Here is a 26387-nt window from a genome sequence, read left to right as displayed (position 1 = left end):
CCCTAAGTTGCTGTGCTCTGCCCTGTCGTCAGGCCTTGTGCCGTCCCATGCCATCAGACCCTGTGTCCTACTCTGCCCTCAAGCCCTGTATTCTGCATTGCCCTAAGGTCTCGTGTCCCATGCCCGCTCTCAGGCGCTGTGCCCTGCCCTGTCATCAGGCCCTGTGGTGTCTCCCGCCCTCAGGTCCCGTGCCGTTTCCCGTCCTCATGCCCCGTGCCCCTACCTGTCCTCAGAACCCGTGCTTTGTTCTGCCTCCATGCCCTGAGCCTTGCCCTGCCCTCAGGCCCCATACCCTGGCCCTGTTTCACCGGTGATAGCAGCACGCTGCAATTACACGTGTCAAATTGGGTTTCCATGGAGACATCAACAGGCCCATTGCTCAAACACTACCACAAGTATGACGTCAGCTCGCGGAATTTGATAGCAGCGTCCGTGAAGCACCGCCCACGTCTTGTCATACCTTCGGGGCCCGGAGGTATGACAAGACGTGGGCGGTGTTTCGGGCCTTGTGCCATACCTGTGTCTTATGTCTTGCTCTACCTTTAGGTACTATTTCTTGCCCTGCTCTAAGATCCTGCGTGTTGCCCTGCCATCAGGTGTGTTGATCATCAGGTGTTCTAAGGCCCTGTGTCTTGCACTACTCTCCAGCCTTGTGTAATAATAGCCTCAGACCCGCGCCTTGCCCTGCCCTCGGACCCTGCAACCTACCCAGCCCTCAAGTATCCGTCTTAGCTTAGCTTCATGGCCTGTGCCTGCCCTGTCCTTAGGGCTCAGACTCTGTGTCCTGCCTTCCCTAAAGTCCTGTTTAGAGATGTCAAGTTGGAGCCCGCAGGGCGGAGCCTGGCCTAAAATCCGGCCCTACAGGGCTTTTGCATGCACAGTGGATTGTATCATTGTTTTGAGGTACCTCATCGAAACGCATCGACTGATATGCGACATGATCTATCTTGGTCACGAAATGACCTTAATGTGAGGTCAAGTTCTTCTGACCTTGACATTTCGAGGTAAAAATGAGAGAAGATTGATTGTGCAAACGAAAATTCTCTACCTTTTTTAGTTCAAAAGCTTTTCATGAAACCTATATTGACAAAAATTGTAATTTTACCCGTTTTTGGTTATGGAGCCTTAACCGTTGATCTGAACTCAATCCTGACGAAATATTGACGAAAGAGCTGTTCAAGATATATTGATTGCTTTTCTCCTGCACTCAAAACTTTTTTACTACCTCCTGGAGGGTTCATTTTCATCAAACCAGCAAGATAAGAGTATATTGAAAGGGTAACTCTTTGCTACCATTATGTGCATGGTAACGGTACGTGGTTAATATGAACTTATTCGCCAGCGAAGAGTATTATTACCATGCAAATATCAATATTACTCTCGCGATCCAGAACATCACGAAAACTCTTTCCTTCTGGGTATCGTGACTCGTGTACAGATAGTCGTTTCATGCGTGGATCTTGTTTACCCTCGTGAAGATGATATTTGAAATGGAATCACTCAGCCAATCAGAAACGAGATCGGCCGTTTGCGGTTTGAAGGCCGCGCGCATCTGTCAGTTTTCGGCCGTTGGTCTCCGAGAGCGGATGTGAGCAGTGTCGGTGCCGCGCGGCGTGGCCGTTGGTGATTGTGCTTGCGTGTTGTTCATCGCCTATAGAGCCTCTGTGGACATTTTATTGTAAGTACCGATGTGCTAGAGCATTGCATGCCGTTGAGTGGTGCTAATTTGACCTGGTTAACAGGACCCCGTGCACGGCCACGTGGCCTAGGTTGTGAGTACGTACATTAATTTTGTTGTGATGCTACAAGTTTATGCATTTTGTTGGTGACTTTGAAAAAGCCTTGCACTATAGTGATCCAGTCTCATTATCTCACGCAGACGGGCTACCACCCAGGAACGCCGTCGCTCTCTTCAAATATTGTGCGCTGTGCCTTATCCAATATGAGGGCGCTGAATGTCTTGTATTCACATTCAAAGTGCATTCAAGTTGTATCGTGGTGTTTATTTACCGCTTGTGCATTGCTGAACGTTTCGTATAAATTCGTATGCATAAGTGAAGAGTCTCACAATGTTCATGGCTGGTGTGCCCCTCGTATTGTTTGTACGGAAGCCAAATATACATTGTTGCTCTTGAAGCATGTTTTTTTAGTTGGTGAGCTCCGGTTAACAGAAGCTTCGTGAAGCTTCTGAAGCAAGCGTCTGTGAGTCTGTTACCATCCTCTGGGGGGTTTACACTAAAGAAAAGAGTAAACATTACCATGTGACAAAGGGTAGGCCAGAAGAATATGCTCTCTGTAGGAGGGTAAAGCACAGAGTAGATGATGCGTTACTCCCTAGAAAAGGGTTCCGTTTAAGATTTACCCTTTCAAAGAGTGTAACCCAAAAAATGTTACACTCTAGACAAGAGTAAATCAAACGAGTTTACCATTCAGAAGATGGTAAAAAACGTCTGTGTGTCATGTTACCCCTCCCTGGCGAGTTTACTCTTCATGAAAGAGTAAAATTTACCATCTGGAAGGTGGTAAAAAGCGTCTGTGTGTCAAGCTACCATGCTATGGCGGATTTACCCTTCAGGAAATGGTAAAAAAGTTTTCAGTCGATTGCGCCCTCCTAGCCATCATAGTTTTTTAGATACCGGCACGTTTTCCGAAAAAAAAATATCGCATCATTGCGAAGTTTGACATTTGATGGCATACGGTCAGATCCGGGCCGTCATTGCCGTCTGGCCATAGGAGGATATAGAGGGGGCCACGGGTCCATGCTCCCCCCCCCCCCAAAGCGCCCGGAAATGGCACAAAATCGACACATTTCTGGGCATAATAATTAAGCAAAGGAACTTCCATTGGGAAAAGTTTGGGTTATTACGGAGCGAGCGAAGCGAGCGTAGTCTTTCCTTAGATTAACGGAAATTTCTGAGTATGAGCGGCCGGCCGGCCGGCCGGCCGTGGTCACGCTTTTGCGAGGCTTATATCTCAGCAACCACTTGACCGATTTACACGCGGTAATTTTTGTAGGGTAGCTTCATTCCTTCTACCAAGTATTGGACTATTCCCGATGCATGGGGGTGACCCCTTATGCACGTGCCACGTGCAAAACGAAGAGGTGTCACTTTTGTAATTGTTGCAATATCTCGGTAACTACTTGGCCGATTGCGCTGAAAGTTGGCATGTAGGTAGGCACCCACTAGGCACTGCATATACATGTGCCAGAGTTGGGGTGCTGCTGCACGTGCGCACGTGCAGGGGTCGTTTCCAGATCTCGGGAACGGCTGGGCCGATTGCGCTCAAATTTGGTACACGGTTAGGGACCGGTTAGTAGGGTGCCGTGCACAAGTCAGTTGGGACCCATTTTGCACGTGCGCACGTGCAGGGTGCCGCTTCCAGATCTCAAGAACGGCTGGGCCGATTGTGCCCAAATTTGGCACATCGCTAGAGACCAGTTAGTAGGGTGCCGTGCACAAGTCAGTTGGAGGTACCCCCTCGCAATTTCGCACGTGCAAGGCCCACCCTCTCGCTCGCTCCGTTAGTCGCCCCAAAAGGCGTTATACTGGTATTACATGATAGGCAGTAAGGAAGCGAAATCCGAAGCATCCAAAGCATCCGTTCATCCAAAGCATTAATCTTTGATGGATTTTTTATGTAGCTTTAAAATCCGATGATTTTTTGTCACAACTTAGGTGGGTACTGTTTGACCTTACGTCATCTAATTATTTCAAATACATAGTATCTTCAATGCAAATTGGCCATGTTTCACACGTCAACCTCTATTTTGAATCGATTGATAAGGGTGAAAACGCATGAAGAGACGTATGTATCACATTTTAATCATGTGCATATTCATTTTTATTCTATAAGCATAGGTACAATTTAGTGCGTCAAGGGAGGTCAAACACGCCCAACGCCGTTCAGGAAAACGAGTGACTAACAACAATGTAAATGTCATTAAATCGCCGGTCCGCCCTTTGAATTCGGATAAAGAACGCACTACGACTTGGCGAATTTCGAGACTGGCCAAAAGCAATCACAGCCCGCTCCCAACATCCCGCTTGCAGTGCCCCTCCACCAACACACTACACAATGTATCTGTACATTATCTCACTTGCATTATATACTATTTCGCTTGCAATGTGCCCTTTTCGATCAAAGCGTGTGCCCTATGCCACCTTTGGGACGCAGTGAAAAATCCTTAAAATATGCCCTGCGAGCAATAGTTCTACCATGAATTCAGATGATGAAGCTTCGCAGATTGCGTCATGTTTCCATGCCAGACAACCGTCAAAGTTAGTAGTCTGGCAAACTATTAGCTTCCGCGAATAATATTGGAATAATACCAAGAATACATGTAATACATGTAGAATGTAGATGCTATCAGAACTGCCGGTGTTGTTTCAAGCTGAAGCCACTCTTATGGCCTATTATTTTCCATGTGCGTTGGTACTCTCGTCGCTGCAGCGGCTCACGTGGCTTTGAGCTCTTTTTCCCCGGGACTTTATCGAATTTTTACTCCCCTGCATGGATTTTGCTGGTTTTCTTATTGTCGACTATTTTTTACTAATTCCAATGTTGGACGAAGTTATGGACGCCGAATGGCCTTTGTCATCGAGACCTCGTTAAAGTCATACTATCACATCATTTTGTGTGTTCTTGTCTTTGACATGCTCGGAGCTTACGGCATGTCGCCTTCATATCCACCAACCCGTCCCTCACAATATCCTGTCTCTGTCCTTGTTCACCGCCTCGGCAGCGCAATATTATTACCAGCCTGCGACAGGCAGATAGCCCTCTGCGACACTGACAGGTCTCACACGGGATGACAGGTCTCACACGGGGATGACAGTTCTCACACGCTTGGTGACAGTTCCGGAATGGACCGTCGATATTGAGCATTTCCGACTTTGGGCGTCTCTCGATGTGACTGGTGGACGCCCTATCAGCCGCGCCGGAAATTGTCCGCTCGACGTCACGTCTTCGGCTCGCCTCAGGCTCGGGACCTGTATGCCATTGTTGTCAGGGCCGTGGATGTAGAATAGTCGCTTAGTGTTAACGGTTCTGAATGCGGAAGACGCTGCAAGAAGGGTAGAAGTTTAAGAGCAATGTGGTAATGTATTTTGCTGGCCCCTATTTGTGTTACAACAGATATGAGAGCTTTATGTATAATTTGCATGAATAGATATGCGATACCATTATTCATACTCGGGGCTGGTATTAACTAGAAACCATTTTGGACCGTGAAGAAAATAATGAGCTTTTCCATTTCTGACTTTGTTCAACCTTCAATCGACCAACTAGCTTTCCATTTCTTTGGGGAGCTAGTGTCTTCGTTGAGAATGGTAAAAGTCGTGGTAAAAGATTGCCATCGACAGCCAACGCCGACCAGAACAATTTACCGTGAGTGGCCGGGAATTTATGTCGCTTGGAATGAGACAAGTCTGAAAGGATAAGTCATTACTGGGGGGCCATTTCTGTGTTGTGGAATGGTGTTGTGGAATGGTGGCAACAGAAATCCAACTCGCAGGCTTGCAGGCCCCTGCGATGACTACGCGGAAAATAGTCTTGTCTTTTGTCTGGATATATGCCAAAGAACAAGCTAAAACAGATCGTTTACATTACATACCTACCGGTGACAGTTCATTAGCTAAGGTTTAAACTTCTTACTCAATATCATAAATTCGATGATCAAAATAGCTAGGTATCAGTTATGTTAAACGGATCTAGGCTAACATTGAGGCTGGAATTTGATCACTGTCGTAAATTGAATTTCAGCTCATCGATGGTTGCACCTCTCCACTTGACCAGCTGGTCGGAAAGTTCACTGCTACTTTGTAGCTCCCTGCTTGACATCATGTTGGCTGCATGCTTGACAGATTTTACTGACGTAAATCGCACCCGGTTTCTGCAGTTTGCATTGCCAACATGACATTCTTTGTGAGTCGCTCGGCTCCGTGCAGTGGTCGCAGCCGGCACGGTACACCGTGCGAAAATGTGTGCATTGTACTGTGCAAGCAGTGTGTCACCTGGTGCAGGATGCACGTGCACAGTGTGCGCGGCGTTCCAGCTGGTAACCGCTCCATGTGAACCTTTCTCGTCAGATTTGTGTGGAAGGGTGAATAGTGAGCGGTTGGAGACGACAAGCTTCAGCTGGCATTGAGCTAGGTTGGAGAGTAATGGGGCATGTGAGCAGAGGACGATTGAAAATGCGATGGACGAAGGATTGAAGGTATTTGGAGGAAGGGAAGTGAGGATTGCTTGAAACGCAACAAAAAAGAACTGAAGAACGCGATATCACGACAATTGAGTGTACTGGGCTGTCAGTTGGTGAAGGCGAAAAAGGCTAAAAGATAACGCTGGCATCTATTTGTGCCTGCACCCAGCTGTGTTTTTTTTTCTGTTGACGACAGTAATGTGTATGAATGGCTGGCACTCTGGCGCTGAATCTGTTAGCGCCCGATGGGGAGATGAAAATCGATGCGCACAGAGCGCAGCTAACACCCTGGCGAGTATTAATTGAACGGTAGTGCTGAAACCAGACTGAAAAGGTGCCATAGTAACGCCCTTGTATCAACGCCCTTAGCAAGTGAACGAAGTGTTGAACGAACTGGCTTGAATTTTTTAGAACGCTGTTAATTTATGTACGTACCTACATTCTACAATTATGTATGCTTCTGGAATTCGCTTAAAATGGGTCCTTTTACCTGTCCTGCGACGATTTGTATTGACATTCAGTCCCCGGAAGGAGGAATGATGGTCACGCTCCATGACCCTTATCCCGGGAGGCCGTAGGGTAAGAATACCCTCAGGTGCCGAGGGAACGAAAGTCGAAACCTTACATGTGTAAAAGTTATTTCATGTTATCTTCCGCACCCAATGTAGGACACTCCCCATTGCTGAGTTCATGACTGGGTTATGCGTATCTGCCTTTCGGTCACGTGGAGCAAGTTTCCGAGGTGCTTGGCGTGTCATCTGAACAAGCATCTGACCTTTGTGCACTGATGTTTGCCCGTTGTTTTATATATTATCGGTATACATTGCTCTCTTCGGAGAGGTCGGCGGCTTTCACACGGTTACAATCAGCTGCTGTTTACTCTGAACTTATGTGACCTGTGTTGTTATCCAGTGACTTATCCAGCAGCTAAAGCTACCAGGTAACCACACTCCCCCTTTTCCGTTTTCTATTGTCCTCCGTCTGCTATCGACCGTCATTCAGTCTGATTTAGCCCCAAAACTTAGTCCTTAGACATCCACATTTGCTTCAAAACACATGCTAAATAAAAATGATAACGCATGCACTGATCAGGCATTGGCTGAGAGCAGCCCCCGTTCACGAGCTCCAGAATACTTTTAACGTGACGTCACCACGGCGGTAGAATCTTCCTTCACCCATAGGCATGCATGCATATTTCATCATTTTTCGAGCGAGCTGGAGAAAAAAAAAACAAGGATTATGTGTCATCAAAAGTTGTACCAATGTAACAATTAGTTCGCCTCATTACGATAAATGGGGCTGCAACTAAATAACTAGGACTATATCGAGCCAAAATCAGCAATTCAACTGACCCCTTGATTTGAACGTGAAGGATTTCCCCTGATGACGTCACCACGGCGCCTGTGAACCAACCTGAGTAGTAAAGGAATCTTGGCTGAGAGGTCTGATAGCTTTCATCTCTTTCCCAAAAATAGAAATGAAAAGTAAGAATACCCTCGTATTATAAATACGTTTCTTATTTTCAGGATATATTCAAATCTCGTTGAACAGTCGTAGAGCTTTGCGAGGTTTCTATTTCGGTCTCCGTCACTTTACCTCTAGTGGTGTTTCATGGCAGCCCCTCAACCTGACATACGAGCTGCACTTTATGGTGAAATTCTGAACAAGTCGACGTTAATCTGCATTAAACGAGGCGGTAAATAACGTCTAAGCTCCAACTACAGGGAGCAGGCTATTCTTGCCTCGCTTGCTCGGTTATCACTCTTGATTAATTCTATGAACGAAGATAGCGCAATATGTGAAGCCGTTTACTCGAGCTCCGATGAACTCAGCGTCTTGAAAGTGATGTTTGCAATAACTCTGCACTTGCATAAACCCGGCATTCATGTCGGCTCACTTATATGTATTGTCGTAAAGGCGGAACGTTATATGCGGTTTGCTCAGTCATCACTCACACTCAGCCAGTTTCATTTCTGGAGTCACAAACCTTATTTTTGTATGGGTACGTAATATCGTGCCACTGAACATTGCTCGAAGTCCGCTTCATTTGCATGCATTATGCAAGATTGTCACAACGTCTGTCGTACATTTGATGTGTGTGACTGGTATCAGCAGCCATGCTTGAGACCGTCGTGGGGAGGATCAAACTGTCTGATAGCAACGCTCAGTTGTATGTTCACTACGGTCCTAAGCTTGTGTGGTGCGTGCGATAATAAGCCACTGCAGGCTCTGTTGTACTTATCTTTTGTCGCGTCTGAACACCAGTTAGACGATGGCCCTGTCACCCTTCAGGTATTTAGTTCAGCGCGGCAATGTGAACCTTTGATCAACACAAACTAAAAACATTACCCCTCGACGGCGAGTGCCCGTAACAGAGACAGCGGAACTGCTCAGGTGCCGTGTTCGTTCGTGCTGACACCACCTGCAGCCTGTAACGTTTATCACACCGGGCTGGTGGCCCCAGCTGACCGAAAAACTGGCCACTCTACCGCCGACGCCGTCTACCACCGCCGCCCCGCCGACGCCGTCTACCACCGCCGCCCCGCCGCCGTCCGCCGTTGTTGCCGTCGTCGCCGCCGACCACCGTCGTCCCACCGCAGACGCCATGTGGCTGACGTCTCGTGCACCCACCGGCTGGCACACACACGTGAGGCGTGCACTGACGCTCACTGGAGACCCGGCGCAGGGCTGTTAGATGGTCGACGGTTGGCGGCATTCTCTTTGCCAGCGGTGGGTTTTCTGCATTGCGGTCGAGTGCTTATCGCTACTGTAACCTAATAAAAACAACCCCATCTGTGTAGTGTGTACCATATGTGAGTGCGCATGCCAGACGGCTTTTGCCGAAATGGTCGTTATCAAGCTCTGCCTAGCCCACAATAATGAGAGTGCTAGTGCTCTCTTTAGCGACCCTCCCCCCTCCCCCTCCTCCAGGCTATTTCACCTCACACCTGAATCATTGCCACTCTTCCTGTTCCACGTCTCCCACTCCTTGCGCTACAACTTCTTGTCGGCCCATTTCAACTCTATCCCATCCCCCGTCTCCGCTCCGCTCCCCCTGTCCTCCCCCTCCAACCCTCTCCCCTCTCCCCAAGACAGCGGCGGCGTCCCCGGCGTAACCCGCCCCATATCTGGAGCGGTGCCACCCTTTTCGGCGCCGGCGAGTGGCCCAGTTTGCCCAGGGGCGCCCTGGGCACACTCGGCACGGCGTCGTCTCTCTTCTGTCGTGTGAACAGACCCTTTGCGTGTCGGCGCGCCGTCGGCACCGTTTGTTGACACGCCGCGGCCGGCCCAAGTGGCGGCGGCGCGGCGGCGGCAGGTACTGTCGCGTCTCGGACGACGCCGGCCGACGGCGGACGCGCTTTGGGCCGCTGCCAGGCCATAGGCGCCCGGTGACGGAATTAGTTAGAATCAACACGGAGCCGCCGCGGCGGTGAGGGCGGCGGCGGTGGCGGTGCCAGTGGTGAGGAGCGCGCCGTCGAGACGGGACGCTCCGCAGAGTGAGGACGGTGACGTGATGTGAGGTCCCGTGTGTGCATGTGACGTTAGGTGGCGGTCGTTAGTGTGGAGAAGTGAAGACGTGGACGTGAGGCGACCGAGCCATGCGCGAACGGCTCGCGATGGAGCACAGTGGATGTGGTTCCGAGCTGATAAGCCGGCTACGGTGGAAAGTGCAGTGAAAAGGGCTCACTGTTTCCAATATTGCCTACCACGTGGCCAGAGCTCTGACTGGGCTGGTCAGGTATCAGTCCCACAGGCGCACTCCACCATCTCTCCCTCCATTACCGACTGCAGCGCTCTCCGGTCTGGCTCTCCTATAGAACCGGGCACACCATTTCGTCTGCAGCGCGCCTGTGGCGGCGGCAGCGGCCGCGCAGCGACGCGATAAGGACCTCATCAGCGCTCCGTTTTGCCGCTGCCTCCGGCGGCATTGTGCCGTCTTTTTGACGCCACTATTCCGCTGACTCAAAGCGACCGCCAGAAGTGGCTGCCAATAAAAGTTATTCGCCGCCGCGCTGTGGCTCGGCTCGGCTGCGGAGAGAGGGAGACTCCACAGCGCAGCCGGCGCACCGCTGTCGAGCACAACGGAAACTGGCCGAGTCTTTATTAGCATTCGTCGTGAGAAATTAGTTTTGTCGAAGAAAGGACGACGCTGGGACGCCGGGAGAATAGTTTGGAACTCGACCGGAGGATAATTAATTGAGGGATGTCGGCGGCGACTGGGCTCGAACCGAGGCAGCTGCTGCCCCAGTCGGACTGCTGAGACGAACAGGCAAGAACAAGGCATTGTGGAAAAGGAAATCGTTCATCTGTGGCGTAACACATCTACCATGGAGCAGCAAGCGAAGAAGATTATCAGACAGAACGTGCAGGCGTGTTGGAATCTGACGTGGCGGAACAAAAAGAAACCAAGGTTAGTATTTGGCTACTGCTGGTTACATGGTGCAAAAGGATCGATTACTTCCAAGTAACCTTGCCTTTATTGCGTTCTAAGTCAAGCTGTTTGCGTAGTAGTCCGTAGAACTGGAAGGTTACATGCTGGCGCATTTTCGATGGTTCACTTCGCTCTGTCAGTTAGTGTCTATCTACTTGTGGCCCATACGTCAGAGTCCTGCCTTAAAAGCGGATCTTTTTGTCACCAGCCTGTTATTTCATTCGACTGGTTGGCTTCTGAGCCGTTAGACGACCCCATTCAGGCATTTTCACGTTAAACAGAAGCTCTCAAACCAAACATTCAAGTCACCGCATAGAAATGCGACCCGTCTATTTCTAGCTCATTTCGGACTGCATTTATGCGGCGCCGTCCCCGCTCACCCCGCCACTGCGCATTTCGGAGCACCGCGTACTGCGACTTTCCTAGTTTGGATCCGTGCGAAGCCCGCCTCCGCGAACCTGGCGTCGCTCAGGGCGGCGCTGCTCGTGATGTGAAGGTAACGAGCTGATAGCAGATTGGCGCCGTTCACAGTTTCCGAGCCCCGTGAGCCGCTCAAAGTTTGCCCATGTAATCGGCCTCGTTCGGCGGTTTAATGGAACGGCGTTACACGCTCAACTCGCTCCTGTTCGGTTGAGCGGTGTCGGCATTGGTTAGAGCAGGGCAGGGCTTAGACGTGGCAAGATGACGGGACCGAGGGAAAGGAAGATAAATGACAAGTAGCGTTTGTTTAGAGTTCGGTAATTAGTTAGAAGAGGAAGCGAATAATTTCATCGGAGCTGGGAGCTTGGGATGATGCGAGGTGCGAGGGAAAAGGATGCATTCAGCAATCGGATAACGGTATTTCACTCCAGTTAGTTGAACTGTCGAAGAGAAAATTGCGTTACTCATGCTGTAAATCAGCCAAATGGACATCCACTGCGGTGTGTCGAGGGTCGCTAACTGGACTAGTTGGTTAGTTAGTTCCGCGGCAATAAACTGTAACTTGGGAGTCTGGGGAGACGGACAGACTCCATCGGCAGCGTTCACGGTTCTTCGGGGAGCCATGTTTCTTGGTTAATACCGGCAGCGTAACTAGTGAATTAGCTGTTAAGTTCATCTGATCCGGCCGCTAGCTCTGCGCGCGGTCCGGTCTTCGGCAGCGTTCTATGGTGTGTGCCGGGTTGGGGCGCTTTTGTTTCTCTTTGGTTGAAGCTCATTTTGAATCCTAGCTATGGATGTCGCAAGAGCAGGATATTTTCCGTGTCACTATGGTTTGTGATGGCCGTGCGTATAAGTTTGCCAGGTTATTTGAACAATTAAGACCTAATGAGCTGCCGCTTCAGATTTGATATAAAAGTTTTGTCTTTGCCAGCTCACTTTAATCGACGCTCCGGAGTACTGTAATTGTATCAGGCACTTCCAGTGGCAACTTTTATAACGCATTAATCTGTTAAAAGCCACTGTTTTTTCTACTTATCAGTCTGATCAATCCACACTGACTTCAACAATAAGTAAAAATCCGCGAAGATTATCTCTCTTTTCACATCACCTTTTCATTGCTCCTCACGATGATGCCAATAATTATTCCCTTACTTATGGCCTTTGAGGCTGTCAAGACACCATCTGCACTGTCACCAGCACCACCGACACTGCTGTCACCAGCACCACTGACACCGGGCGTCACCTACACCACCTGGCGTCACCAGCCGGTGACACCGGCGACTCCCAGGCCCGTCACCGGTCCATTACGCCCCGGTGTCGCCCGTTGACTGACCCCTCAGCCGTGACGGTACGACAAGCGGCCACGGCGCCGTGGCATGCGCCGCAGATCGAGCAGAAACGGGCGGGCGGAAAGAACGCAGCCGCTGTGCTTGTGGATGGGGGAAAGTGTTTACTGATATGGTGGCTTCAAATATGTTTGTAGTCTTTAAAAAAAAACTAAGAAGTTCTCGGAAAAGAGCTGTCAGAGCTTTAAGAGCTGTTATTTGCTGTACTCGTATAGTTATTTGATCGCTAGTGTGTAGATAGCAGTGCTCACTGCTCAGTGTTCATTGCAAGGCTTAGGGCTGCAAGAGCCCTGGTCAATCGAAAGTTGCTCTGATCATTCCATGAGTGCACCATTTTCATCATGAACAGTGCGCCGTGCAGCTAGCTAACCCATACCTCAGTCAATTTCAGGGAACTCTCTTCCTACCCTTCTCAGAGATGAGTGAGCGGCCAACTAACTATTTGCCCTCTCTGTTGTGTTTCAGTCACGTGAAGAGGACGTCGTCATGGCTGCCGCCTCTGGAGAGCTGGCGACCGGGCGACAGCGGCCTGCCCTACGGCTGGGAGATGGCTGTCGACCACGAGGGCAAAACATACTTCATCAAGTAAGGACGATCGGGAACTGTATGACACTGCGTGGACCTTTTCTCTGATTTATTTAGTTTGTGTTGAATAGCCTTTACGGCTTACGCCATAGTTATTTTGATTCTTTAACATGCTGTATTTCCTTGCAGCTGCATTTATTTTCATTCCCATGACTAACTATATACAATAAATCACTGTGTGGCTTTTCAATTTTACTAAGTAGCCTTCGTCTGGTACGAATGTTTGACCTGGGACCAATCAGCCACTTACCATTGTGAAAGTCGGCACTTTCCGTGTCGGTCAGTGCGGAGTCAACCCTCGCGGGACTGTCCAGCCGCCATAAAATCAGACTGTCGCGGCCACGCGCCGGCCTGTGCTCGACGGGACGCCGCGCCGCGCGGCGCCCGACTCTCCTCTGGCGGAGCGGACTGTAAACACTCCTTTCTGGGGCTAATCAGACCGGCGGGTCCACGGCATTTGGGTGAAATGAAACTCGTGCACACCCTATTCAACACAAGTAGGTGAAGGGCTTTAGGCAGATCGATCGGATATGAAGGATGGCCACAATTCAGCAGCCAGGAGCCACGGCAATTCAGCGTGACACAGGTGAGAGATAGAAGTCACAATTCAAGCGACAAGGAGGCCCACAATTCAGCAGACCAGGAAGGGTAAAATGGGAAGGTTAAGAGTCAAGTGAGTAGAGATAGAAGTCACAATTCAAGCGACAAGGAGGCCCACAATTCAGCAGACCAGGAAGGGTAAAATGGGAAGGTTAAGTGAGTAGAGATAGAAGTCACAATTCAAGCGACAAGGAGGCCCACAATTCAGCAGACCAGGAAGGGTAGAGGAGTGAAGGTAAGGTAACTTGTGTAGAATGAAGAGTTGCGCACGCGCCGCACACGCCCGATTCTAACTCCGCCCGCTCACTGCTGCTCAAGCTGTGTCTCGTTGCTTCTGCACTTCCCGACACAGCACTGAAGAGGTATTTCTATATTGCGGTGTCCAACGAACGGTGCGACGGCTACGACAGGACAGAGGCACGTCCGCACGCTGCGGAGGCCAGAACAGAACAGCGCGAGAAACATGTTTACATCAGCTTAAATATGACGAAAATGGGGTCACGACGAATAGCGCAGATGGGGAGGCTGAATAGATCCGGAAACGAAGGGAGAAGAAAAACATGACCGCGGTGGTCCCAAAAATAGCCGCACCTGGCCGGTCCGCGCGCCCACCTGGGACGGGGACGCCGGCGTGGACAATACACATTCCAGACGCCGGCGTCAAAAACAGGGGGGCCGGTCTCGGCCCTCCCAGGCTGCGCGGCGGCGGAAGGGTCAGGCGGCCTGGCCCGGTCAGGCCGGGCCCGGGCGGCCGGCGCCCTCACGGCCGGCCGGTCCCGGCGGTCTACCTAGCCGGCGACGAGCCACAGCCGGTGCACATGCATAAGCATTCATACATGCGGCGGTCACATCCCGCCCCCCCGTGTTCGACTCTACGAGAACACTACACACAGTACCGCCGCTGAAGTATCGGCTGGTAGGTCTCGACTTGGCGGGGTCCGGACAGGAAACAATCGTCGGCTCGCACTAACCGGCTGGCGCAAACGGAACATGATACACAAATTTACAAGACCGATCATAGCATTTTGCTCACTTCTTTTCGAGCACGGCGATCTTGACGACGGGCCAGCTATCCACGCATCCTCCTGCCGTCTTGAGCTGGACAGAACGGACCCTTCCATCTGGTCCCGGGAACACCTGGGTCACGCGGGCGAGCGACTGTATGGCCCGCGGCGTGTTGGAGGCGGCGAGGAGCTCCAGATCTCCCGCGAACACACTCCGGATGCTTTTCTGATGCCTGATGTATATCCAGAGCGATCCCTCTTTTGTCAGGATCCTTCACTTGCTCTTCTTTCCACACTGTGCCCGTCTCACACCTGTCTGGCAGCTTCTTCGTCTTGCGTTCCAGGGCTGCCAGAGAGCGTGTTTCTTCTTGAGACTTTGGCACTGGCTGGTTGTGTTTGGTCTTGGAAGCTCCTGTAGATCGCGATTCCCCTTTCTGTTCGGACAGGAGCTCTCCAGCACTGACTCTGCTCTGGACAAACATCACCTGTAGCGCCGGATCTGGGTCGAGGACATGCGCCGCCCCCGGTGTTGCTGCGTCTGCTCCCTCGTTGCCTGCATCAGGCTTTGTCACTGGGTCATCAGGTTGTCGCGACCTGACTGGCCGACTGCCGTGGAGAAGGGCGTGATGTCGGTACTTGCAGCCATCCCTTTCACAGCGCCTTGCCTTTCCGCAGTCTGCCACGCGATGGCCCTTCCTGAGGCAGTAGAGGCACAACCGCTGGCTGAATGCGTGCTCAAGCCTGTCATCAGGAGACTTCCCGATGAAAATCCGACACTGCTGCAGATCGTGCTGGCCTTCACATGCCGAGCACTTCTGCTTTGGATTCGCGGCTGTGAAGAAGGTTTGTCTTTGGAAGGTCTCATGGGCGTGTTCCTTTCTTTGCCTGGCGCCGACTTCTTCGCCGTCCCCTTTTCCCTTTGGACAGCTTCTGCTGATCTTCACTTGGGTCTTCAGCCACGAGTCCACGTCTAGAAGTGATGGTCTGGTCGGCTTCAGTTCCAGTGAGAACTTTCCCCACTCTCGTCTCAGCTCCCGAGGGAGTTTTTCCACCGTCCGATGCAAGCTGTCACTGCTGTGAAGGTCAGCATCTGCCCCCATGCTCTGGAGGATAGTCACGGCGCAGTGTACCGTCGCTTGGAATCTTTCCAGCGCTTCTGCATCATCTTCCATCGGGTCTGGGGCGTTGAAGATGCTGTTGAGGTTGTGTTTGATGATATCGTCATCTTGACCAAACCGCTCCTCGAGGGCTTTCAACGCTTGGTGGTACAGACTTCCATCGTATAACATGCCAGAAATAGTCTGCTGTGCCAGTCCACTCACCGATGACTGAAGGTGGGCGATCTTTTCTGTGTCCGAGAGGGACGGCTGATCGTGCACCAGCGCTTTGAACAATCCGCTCCATCTCGGCCATTCTGAAGCCTTACCACTGAAGGTCGGAAGGGTCAGTTTTGGGATACTCTTCGCGAAGGCTGAAAACGGAGCTGCGCTCTCTGTGCGCTGGGTCTGACGCGAACTGCGCAGCTCTCCTATCCATGACATGTTGTGCCTCTTCTGGTGAGATCCTGGACCTTTGACCAGCTTTTCACGACATGCCTCCATTTCATTGCTTGGTGCGGTGGTTGTCCTTTCAAACGATGGCTGTACTTCTCGCTGATGACTTCTGTCTCCGGCTTCTTCTGTTGCAAACAGCTCATCTTCGAAATCGTTCCTCCTTTCGTCTTGAAGGTCACCGTTGAGCTCCTTACGTAGATTAGCTTCGAGCTGGGCTGCTTCAGCTTCATCTTCAGCATCTTGAAGCTGTCTTCGTCTCTCGGCTTCCCTCTCTTGGTGCTGCTCTTCTTGCCTGCGGCGCTCTTCCTCTTGTTGCCTACGGCGCTGTTCTTCTTCCCTGCGGCGCTGTTTCTCCTCTTCTTGACTTTCTTGCAGTCGCTGTTCTTCTTGCCTACGCTTAAGCTGCTGTAGGCGTAGTGCTTTAATCTTAGACGCAACCTCTGCTTCGACTTGAGATGCTCTTGAGACGGCACTCGTCTGGCTCTTCTGAGCGACAGAAACGACAGAGCCGGCGTCTGATGGCGGCTCATCTCTGCGCTCTGCTAGATGCTGGGTGATTCTTTCGACGATATCTTCTCTATCACGTTCTGCCTTGGCACAGTACTCCTCTGCATCAGCCTTATCTGCTTCAGACGACAGGCAGGCTTCCAGTGCATCATTCGCTGTGATGACGCCTTCCAATGCCACATCGGCTGTCTCGAACAATCCTTCTAAGGTTGAGCGACTCCCACGAACGGCGATGAGTAATTCTGCTCTGTGGCACGCGCGGGAAAAGGCTGCCAACTTCTGTCCCCTTTTCCGGCGCAGCACCTTCAACTCCTCGCTCACCGCTTCACGACGCTTCTCTCTTGGGACGCTCTCTTCCAGGTCTGCTGAGGGAGGCTGTTCTGTTTCTCCTGTTGCTGACATGTTGCCGGATGGATCCGGCCCGGAGGACCAGTAAATGTCGCGGCCACGCGCCGGCCTGTGCTCGACGGGACGCCGCGCCGCGCGGCGCCCGACTCTCCTCTGGCGGAGCGGACTGTAAACACTCCTTTCTGGGGCTAATCAGACCGGCGGGTCCACGGCATTTGGGTGAAATGAAACTCGTGCACACCCTATTCAACACAAGTAGGTGAAGGGCTTTAGGCAGATCGATCGGATATGAAGGATGGCCACAATTCAGCAGCCAGGAGCCACGGCAATTCAGCGTGACACAGGTGAGAGATAGAAGTCACAATTCAAGCGACAAGGAGGCCCACAATTCAGCAGACCAGGAAGGGTAAAATGGGAAGGTTAAGTGAGTAGAGATAGAAGTCACAATTCAAGCGACAAGGAGGCCCACAATTCAGCAGACCAGGAAGGGTAGAGGAGTGAAGGTAAGGTAACTTGTGTAGAATGAAGAGTTGCGCACGCGCCGCACACGCCCGATTCTAACTCCGCCCGCTCACTGCTGCTCAAGCTGTGTCTCGTTGCTTCTGCACTTCCCGACACAGCACTGAAGAGGTATTTCTATATTGCGGTGTCCAACGAACGGTGCGACGGCTACGACAGGACAGAGGCACGTCCGCACGCTGCGGAGGCCAGAACAGAACAGCGCGAGAAACATGTTTACATCAGCTTAAATATGACGAAAATGGGGTCACGACGAATAGCGCAGATGGGGAGGCTGAATAGATCCGGAAACGAAGGGAGAAGAAAAACATGACCGCGGTGGTCCCAAAAATAGCCGCACCTGGCCGGTCCGCGCGCCCACCTGGGACGGGGACGCCGGCGTGGACAATACACATTCCAGACGCCGGCGTCAAAAACAGGGGGGCCGGTCTCGGCCCTCCCAGGCTGCGCGGCGGCGGAAGGGTCAGGCGGCCTGGCCCGGTCAGGCCGGGCCCGGGCGGCCGGCGCCCTCACGGCCGGCCGGTCCCGGCGGTCTACCTAGCCGGCGACGAGCCACAGCCGGTGCACATGCATAAGCATTCATACATGCGGCGGTCACACAGACAGAGTGTCTAATTTGCCTGGGCAAATTGGGACGTAAATTCTGCGACAGCCACGTAGCGTTGTCCGTCGCTCGGACGAAGGTATCTGGCGCTCATCAGAGAGCTGAGCTGACCCGGCTGAACCGGCGGAATGCTGGCTGAGCTGCTGCAGCCAGGGGTCAGGTCAGGTCTGATGGGAATGGCGTCAGCATACTGTGCTGCCGAGATTGACAAATCGGGCGAATGTTCCACGAGGAAGCTCCTTGAAGCGCCGTTAAATCATGCTCGTACTGCGACGGGTTGTGCTTCACTTCAGGTACAGACCAGGATGTTCTAAATGATGCATTTTAGTTAGATACATTTATTCATATTTCATTGCATATTCTAAAGAATGTGTAACAGCGTGTCGCCGCTTTTTGTTATTGCTAAAGCCCTGAAGACTTATCTAGTAAATAAAGGAAACGTTAAGAAAAGTTGGTAAATCTTTCTTTGACGTGACCCACGGATCACTTGTATGTGACAATCCGTTCGTCCAAACTCAAGCAAGAGTTCTAGGATAATGCATAACAACTCAGTTTATTAATCTTTTTTTTTCTTCTTCAAAAGTTACTTAGCTGGTAGGTCTGCAACGCGTTCATGATGACCGATTCCATTCCATTCCATTCCAGAATGTTTGTTGCGCATCGACAACCTATAAGTAAAACGATCGGAAAATGAACATGAATAACAGAGATAAAGCAAAATAATATAAGAGTGGTGCAAAAGCACATTGTGCTTGACTCTAGGCACCACCTCTTGTAACATAATCAGATAGACATCATAAACATAAAACAACATGAACATAGCCTTCAGATCAACGTCGAATATAACATAAACATACAACGTAATGAAGGTAACGTAGCGTATTGAAACAAAACTACCACTGCCGCCGCCACGACAGGCCACCGACCCAACCCGCGCTGACGTCACTCAGCCCACCGGGGACGCCGCCCACAAAACTGAATGAGGTAGGTAAATTAATAGGTAAATCTGTGCGAACGAAGCAAGAAATTTTGGAAATGCATAGCCACCGCACGACAGTCCCCGCCGCCAAGATCGTCGCCATGCAAAAGAACACGTAATAACCGTGTAGTTGACATTTGACCAAAATTTTCGCCAAAAATTTGCAACATGTCCCGGTAAAGTTCCTGTCTCTGCAAATTGTAGTTGGGACACGCGAGAATGAAATGATGAATATTTTCTGTTTCAAAGCCACAAGCACATTCAGGTGTATCGTGCCTTTGTATTTGAAATAAATGTGAATTTAGTTGTGACATTTGCATTCGTAGCCTAGAATGGAAAATATTGCCCATTTTAGTGCCAATTTTGTAAAAGGGAGAAGGCCCAGGCACCCCCAGTCGCCTCGAGATCTCTCGTTGAAAGGAACGAGGAGGAAGGGATCGGATGGATTCGGGAAGCTGGTTCCAGGATTTGCCTGTTGAGGGGAAAAAGGACTTCTGGAAGGATGTGGTTCGGTTGGGAGGCATGGTGTGTGTGTTGGAGTTGCGTAGTGTTCTGCCGGTGTTTTCTGCACGTGTTTCTGGCATGATCATCGTGATATAATTTGGCGTTTGGTGTCTTGGATTAGTGAATGTATGATATAAAGTGAGTTTGTGTATTTGTCGTCTTACAGTCAGTTTGTCCCAGCCCAAGTCTTGTAGAAGTTTTTCGGTTGACGTCCTGAACATAGCCCCCGTCACAAGTCTCCCTGCTCTGTTTTGTAGCGTGTCAAGTCGGGCAGCGTCTTGTATTGTTATGTGTCCGTCATATATTGTGTCACAGTAGTCAAAGTAAGGTCTTATATACGTCTTGTAAATTTGGTCGAGAATGGGCCTTGGTATGTAACGTGCAATGGAGTAGAGTGGACTGAGTGATTTGTGTACCTTGTTGCATATTGCATTGACGTGTTGGTGGAAGCGTAGGTCCTTAGAAAGTGTCAAGCCAAGGTGAGTATGAGTTTTATGAATGGGTACGTTTGCGCCCTCGAAAGTGAGCTTTGGTGGTGTGTACTGATGTCTGTGTGAAAATGTTTGTTGGATGGTCTTCGTAGCGTTGAATGTAATTGCCCATTCTCGACCATATTTGTGGATTTCGTTGAGGTCTTGTTGTAGTGATAGCTGTACCGATGCATCGTAACGCTCGATTTCCGATTCCGCGCTTGTCTCTGACCACCACCGCCACCGCTGCTCGCCGCCGGTGCGCCGGATGTCGTCAACAGCTGTACGCAGCTGCTGCGCCGCTCACTAAAATAACGCGCCGCATTCGCCGCCGCCAGGTGATGAGCGCGGCGTGCTGCGGCGCACAGTGACGTACTGCGGCGCACAGTGGCGTGGGACGGCTTGGGTCGTGGCAGAACAGCGCACAGCCTGATAGACATGGGCATATATTTTGACTATACGAACAAAACACGTAAGCACAAGCAGTTGACTTACATTGGTACAAAATTATAATTAGGTACTGAGTTATTTTACGTATTCAGTGATGTTTACATCGGGTTCTGAATTCGACGAACAAGATGGGAAAAGTTTAAGCGCTGGGCAGGAGCAGCTGCTTGCGAAAGGATAATGGTCGTATCGCATATCCTGTGACATTTCGTGACTTTCCATTCCCGGTCTTTGGATTTAGTACTGAGGCTATTGGAGGTTTGGAATGTTTAATACTGGGGCCGTTGAGTGTTTACTCTCGTTGCTATGGAGTTTATGTTGGCTGGGATTGGTTTGGACACGTGAGTGCCTCTGAATCGTGGTTGTTATTAAACCGGCGACATGGTTCCGCTCGCTGATCAGGCCGGTATGATCGTTGTGATCGGTAGGTTGGTGTAGTTCACTTTTTGTCTGAAGTTCCCAGAATTGCATAGCGATCACGCATCTGTAGGTGCGCATCGCATTGGTATCTGATCGACACGGTGCCGCATGCGATACTTCTTGAGGGTGGGGGGGGGGGGGAAGAATGACGCCGTTTGAGAGGCATTCGAGGCTCCTGTCCAGATGGATGAAAAGACGTGGCTGACTGAATTGGTTACACAGCTATGCCATAGTTTCATCGAAATATACTTGACCCTTGGTGTAATGTTGGTTCTTTGATGCAACAAGTTAAGAGAAAGTCGTGAGACATTCAGAAGGCTTTCCCTTCCTGCCTCTCTGCCTCCCTCCCCATCTTCTCTCTCTCTCTCTCTCTCTCTCTCTCTCTCTCTCTCTCTCTCTCTCTCTCTCTCTCTCTCTCTCTCTCTCTCTCTCTCTCTCTCTCTCTCTCTCTCTCTCTTTCTCTCTCTCTCTCTCTCTCTCTCTCTCTCTCTCTCTCTCTCTCTCTCTCTCTCTCTCTCTCTCTCCTTTTTTCTTTCTTTATGCATCTTCATTTCTCTCCCCACTATCTTTCTCTTCCGCGGCGAAATACGATTATCAGTCGCTGTGCCCATGCTCTCAGTATCGTCGCATGTTTTCCCACATCTTCCCTGGTCATTTCTCCCCGGTGGCTCGTCTAGGTCCGCCTTATTTCGTCCGGCACGACCATCTCCACGGCCGCCCTTCGTTCATGCGCCTGTTTTAATCCGGGCCGACGACGCAGCCGCCGGCCGCCGGCTCCAATTTACGATAACGCCAGCGGTGAGCTACGCCGACACAAAATTAAACAGGCCGGCCACTGCCCGCGGCAAAAGGTCAGGACATGTCGGTAGCAGTGGCCGCGGCGAGCTCTCCATGAGAAGCGCCGTAGCCTGGTGCTACTTCGCCGCGGCCGGGCCGTTTTTGCTACCACCGCCGCCGCTGCCGCTTGCGGTCCGGCCGGCTTGCTGTGCCGCAGCGCACGGCTGGGCGCCTGCTCGGTAGACTGTGCCGCAGGGCTCGGTTCGCTGCCGCCAGCCGGCGCAGGCGAGCGGGCGGGCAGACGGGGGAGGGAGACGGGTCGGATGTTCCCGAGCTGCCGGGTGGTCTGTATCAACTGACGGTGTGTTTGTAGGCCCGCGGTGAGACACTGTGTGTGGGCTCAGCGATCTCGGTGGCTGTGGACGGTAGGGAACTCCGACCAGAGAGTGCAGTGACTCGAGACGGAGCTGATAACACCCTTCGAGTGCGCGGCCTGGGGCGGGATGTGATGTGCAGGGCTGGTGTATCTTTGTAGAGGAAAATATGACAGTGAACAGTGCAGTGCGGTCATCCGAGACCGGCTGTTTTCGACTCGCCATCGGAGATCGCTCGATGTTTTGGTAAGAAATGGGTCTTCTGCTAGTAGCCTGCCTATAGTCTGTCATTTTATCAACGAGGCATATTCTCGAATGCTACCGCGCTGTTTGAGGCTGACGAAAGCATTATGGAAGTTCCCGCTATTCGTGTGTTGCATGGAAAATCAAAATCGGGAGAGGAAATGCCAATTTGCATCTGACGCGATGCGCTCTGTCAGCATCTAGGCCCCATCGTTTCAGGTTTTCCTCGACTTTCGTCGTCCTCGTAGAATCAAGCAATGATTTTGCACACCGGTCTCGCACCATATGTGGAGATCGAGTAGTGCGCGTGGCGTGTCCGAGACGTATGTGGCGCTCGTGGGACGTGCGGTGGCGCGGTCCGGCCGGCTAATGGATGGCCAGCGGGGAAGGCGATGGTGGCCGCCCGGTGCCGCCAGCCCTGATGGAGCGATCAGTCCCACCTTAGTGCCTCACAAATCACAGCTATACCGACGCCATCATCCAAAGGCGCATTGGGACCCTAAAGGATCATATGTGCATACAATACCTATAGCTTTTACAGTGCGACCTGCATTCCGTGTTTTGTCCAGTTTTATCCTGTTAGTACACGTAGATCAAAGTGTTACTAGCTTCAAATGGTCCGATATTTAATAAAAGATCTCAGACATTTGCAGGATGTCATCTGCCGAATTCTGTCCCTTCTTGATTCCTGCTCTCAGGTGAAGGTCGGCACACCCTCTGGCCGAGAATGCTTATATCGCTTAACTCGCTGTGGAACTTGCAAACAAGCTATCGATTGCGCCAACTTTTAGACTATTGGTCCGCTGGGAGTTACTGCCGAATTTTTTAGCTTGGTCGCACTTTACATTCCAGTGACTATCAGCGCAAAGCGCTCATATTTTACTCATACCTAACGAAGTGTGCCTGAATATGGTATCCGCTCGATCGGGATGTATTCCAGGGCCTCCTCTAAGGATTTTTCACTGGGTGGGCAAAATTTTCGCTACTCCCCTGCCCAAGGGTGGATCCAGCCACTGTTTTGGGGTTCAACCAATTTCATAACCTGTTACCGGGGGGGGGGGCGGGGGTGAGGCGAAATAAGCAGTGCCGTTATTGGAAATAAGATGATAGTTTGCAAAGTTAACGTTTGTCGTATGTTTTATGGTTAGCAATGCTCGAGCGATTCGTTCCAGAGTTACATGTACAGCCCTCTGCAAACTGCGTGGTAGGTAGGTATTCTTATTCGGTATTCTTGCTATTTTGACAATGCACCAGTTTTTGTGACCTTGTGACCTGACCTCGGGTCACTGGAACCTAAAACTCCAAGGCCAAGTGACAAACAGATGCTCCAAGTCGTGTCTTAAATTTGGTAGCGCTACGTGCTATAGAACTCACGCTATCAACGAAAAACTCTGGCATTCGGTTGCCGCTAAACTGTTAGTCCAATTTTCCCCTGACCTTGTACCGGGTTTGTGACCTGGTGACCTGACCTGAAAAGACTAGAGACCTGAAATTTTCAGGACAAGTGCCAAAAGGTTGCCCCAGAGGGTATGCGAAATTTGAGCGCCGCCGTTTTTACGTTATTTGTGAAAAACCTTAGGGGGGTGCATCAACCCCCCTCATCGGGCGAGGGCTAACTAACATAATACATTGTAGTAAAGGCTACCCGAACCGGTAATGATTCTTGCTTATTTGTTCACTGTTCAGCTCAGCCGTATTTAGAGATTTAGCTGGCTTTGTCCATGAATAACAATATCGGCAGGGGCGTAGCCAAGGGGGAGGGGCCACGGGGGCAATGGCCCCCTCCCTTGAGCGCAAAACGCGCCATGGGAGAGCCCCTCAGGCCCCGGGATATTTTTTCAAACACTGGATAAAACGTCTTTTACTCGGAAGAAAATTGATATCGAAGTTTCATTTCTCTGGCCTTCTGATGACCCAATGGGCCCCTGCACTCATCCGATGACCCCCGGTTTTCTGGGGCCCCTGGTCGCCTAGGGGGCCCCGGTCGCTTGAGGGCTAGTCGCCTGGGGGCCCCTGGTCGCCTGGGGGCCTGGTCGCCTGGCCCCTGCCCCCTGGTCGCCTGGAAGAACGTTTGTCACCTGCAGTGGCATAGCCAAGGAGGGGGCCAAAGGGACCATGCCCCCCCTGGAAGCCAGGGGTCCTTATTCTATAGGGGCCCCTGGCTGACACAGTGGGCCCTTGGCGACGCAAAGGCCCCTGCGGCAGATCCTTTGACACAGCTGAGTAGTTATACTTTGGCCAAGAGAGCCCCAATTTTAGAGCCTTGGGGCCCTATTGAAACCAGGGGGCCAGTTGGATGGGATGGGTCCAACTTGGGTCCAACGGTGTGTAAACAGAATCAATGCGTTCCGACTGATGGTCTGACCCTATATCGGTTTGAGGGAGCTGGGATCGGATCCACTGTCGATTTGAGGGGGCCCTATCGGTTTGAGGAAGCCCTCAAATGCCCTGAACTAAGGTCACAGGGTCCTTAGTTTGTCTAAGAGAGCCTCTCCGTCGGCATGACTGGGCCTCTGCAAGTGCAAGGAGGGCTTTTGTCGGTCTTAGTGGCCCTTAGGCGGCTTATATGACCCTCAGACGGCTTACGAGGCTCTCATGCGCTGTAGGGGCCTCTGACGGTCTGAAGAACCCTCATCCGACCTACGGGCCCTCAGACCGCCCTCAAAACCGACTGGCGACTCTATGAAGCTATTCGTGGGCCTATCTAACAGGGCCCATGGACTGCTTACCCCCTAAGTTCTAATATTTTTGTTAATAAATATTTTTTTCCTATTTATTTGGGCCCCCTCCAAAAAATATTGGATGCAACCAGATGGCTTTTTGGATTTTGAGGGGGTTATCTTGGGCCCCTGTGCGTTTGGCCCCCTCCTTGAGGAAATCCTGGCTACGCCCCTGAATATCGGGCAACCAGAAAACTTTTTTTGACCTTCAAACAGCATCCAGTTTGCTTAAGACCAGAAAGGTAGTACCGGACGTCCGGCCGGACCAGAATTTTTGCATTTGCTTCTGGGTGGGCAAATCGACGCCACTGGGTGGGCAATTGTGGTGACTGGGTGGGCATTCGCCCACCCAGTGGGTATGTTAGAGGAGGCCCTGATGTATTCCGCTTGAATAAACTTGGCCCCGAAATGTGTCAGCCAATTTCGCTTGTCGGTGACCAGGGGGGCGACACGGCTATTCGCGCAATGTATTAATTTATGGGCCGCGCGGGGCCTCGCGATGACGCGGCTGGAGGCAACTGCTCAGCGCGCTAGGATACTTCTGGCGGGGCGGGGCGCTGAACGGTGTGCAATGAATGGGTTATGGTCGGGCCGACAGAGATGAGGTATTGAATTTGAATTGACATCAGCAATCGGGTGGGGAAGGAGAACGTTCCTAATCGAGCTTGGGTCGGGGAAAGCCGAAAATATCGCGATCGGCTCATAGCTCAGACAGGGCCGGGTGCCGTACCATGTGTTGTATACATATTTAGGCGGGCAGACAGAGATGAGTTATTGGATTTAAATTCACCTTACCATCGGTTTCTGGTGGGGTTTGAAAATGGTTTTAGTCAAGCTCGGAGTGGGGCAACCCACTGGCGGATCCAGGGAAAGGCATTTGGGGCAAATGTCTTCCCCCACATTGGCAGCGCCCGAAATCGCTTTTCGAGAATCAAAGAAAACTTCACAACTTTTCTGAGGAAATGTTGGTTAATCACACTGCACAGCAGTGCGCAAGGAATCGAAATCAGAGTTTTTTTTAAATTAATTCCGAGAAACCTTTTTGGGGTAAGCCCCCGCAGTGTCCAAGACCGCTTCCTGGATCCGCCAGTTGTGAATAAGTCACGGTCGATACCGAGCTTCGGCGGGACCAGGCGCTGTATACGTTGTTCTTTCAATGAAGAGGTGGACAGACACCTAGCCCCACATCCTACTGCTATGCCCGTGCTTCTGTGGGTGTTAGTATTTGTTACATCTTTACGGCCGCCGGGCCAACCGGCTGGCCGCCGCTGCTGCAGCGAGCAGCGCTGCGGCGCAGTCTACCCGGCGGGCGCTCGGCCGCGCCGCGCGGCGC

At 51.4% G+C, this 26387-nt stretch overlaps 1 protein-coding gene across 1 annotated transcript in view; it reads left to right on the top strand.

Moving 5' to 3' along the window:
* The window catches only part of LOC122388816, a 142360-nt gene that overhangs the window by 51074 nt on the left and 64899 nt on the right, over positions 1-26387 (top strand). Inside the window, exon 3 of the mRNA XM_043380214.1 lies at positions 12866-12985. Within this exon, the coding sequence (XP_043236149.1) occupies positions 12866-12985 (120 nt within the window). The remainder of the gene's footprint in view (positions 1-12865; positions 12986-26387) is intronic.

Source organism: Amphibalanus amphitrite, unplaced genomic scaffold, assembly GCF_019059575.1.
Source record: "Amphibalanus amphitrite isolate SeventyFive unplaced genomic scaffold, NRLGWU_Aamphi_draft 000336F_arrow, whole genome shotgun sequence".
In the NCBI taxonomy this organism is placed as follows: Eukaryota; Metazoa; Arthropoda; class Thecostraca; order Balanomorpha; family Balanidae; genus Amphibalanus; species Amphibalanus amphitrite.
This window is presented reverse-complemented; position numbering and strand designations above follow the sequence as displayed.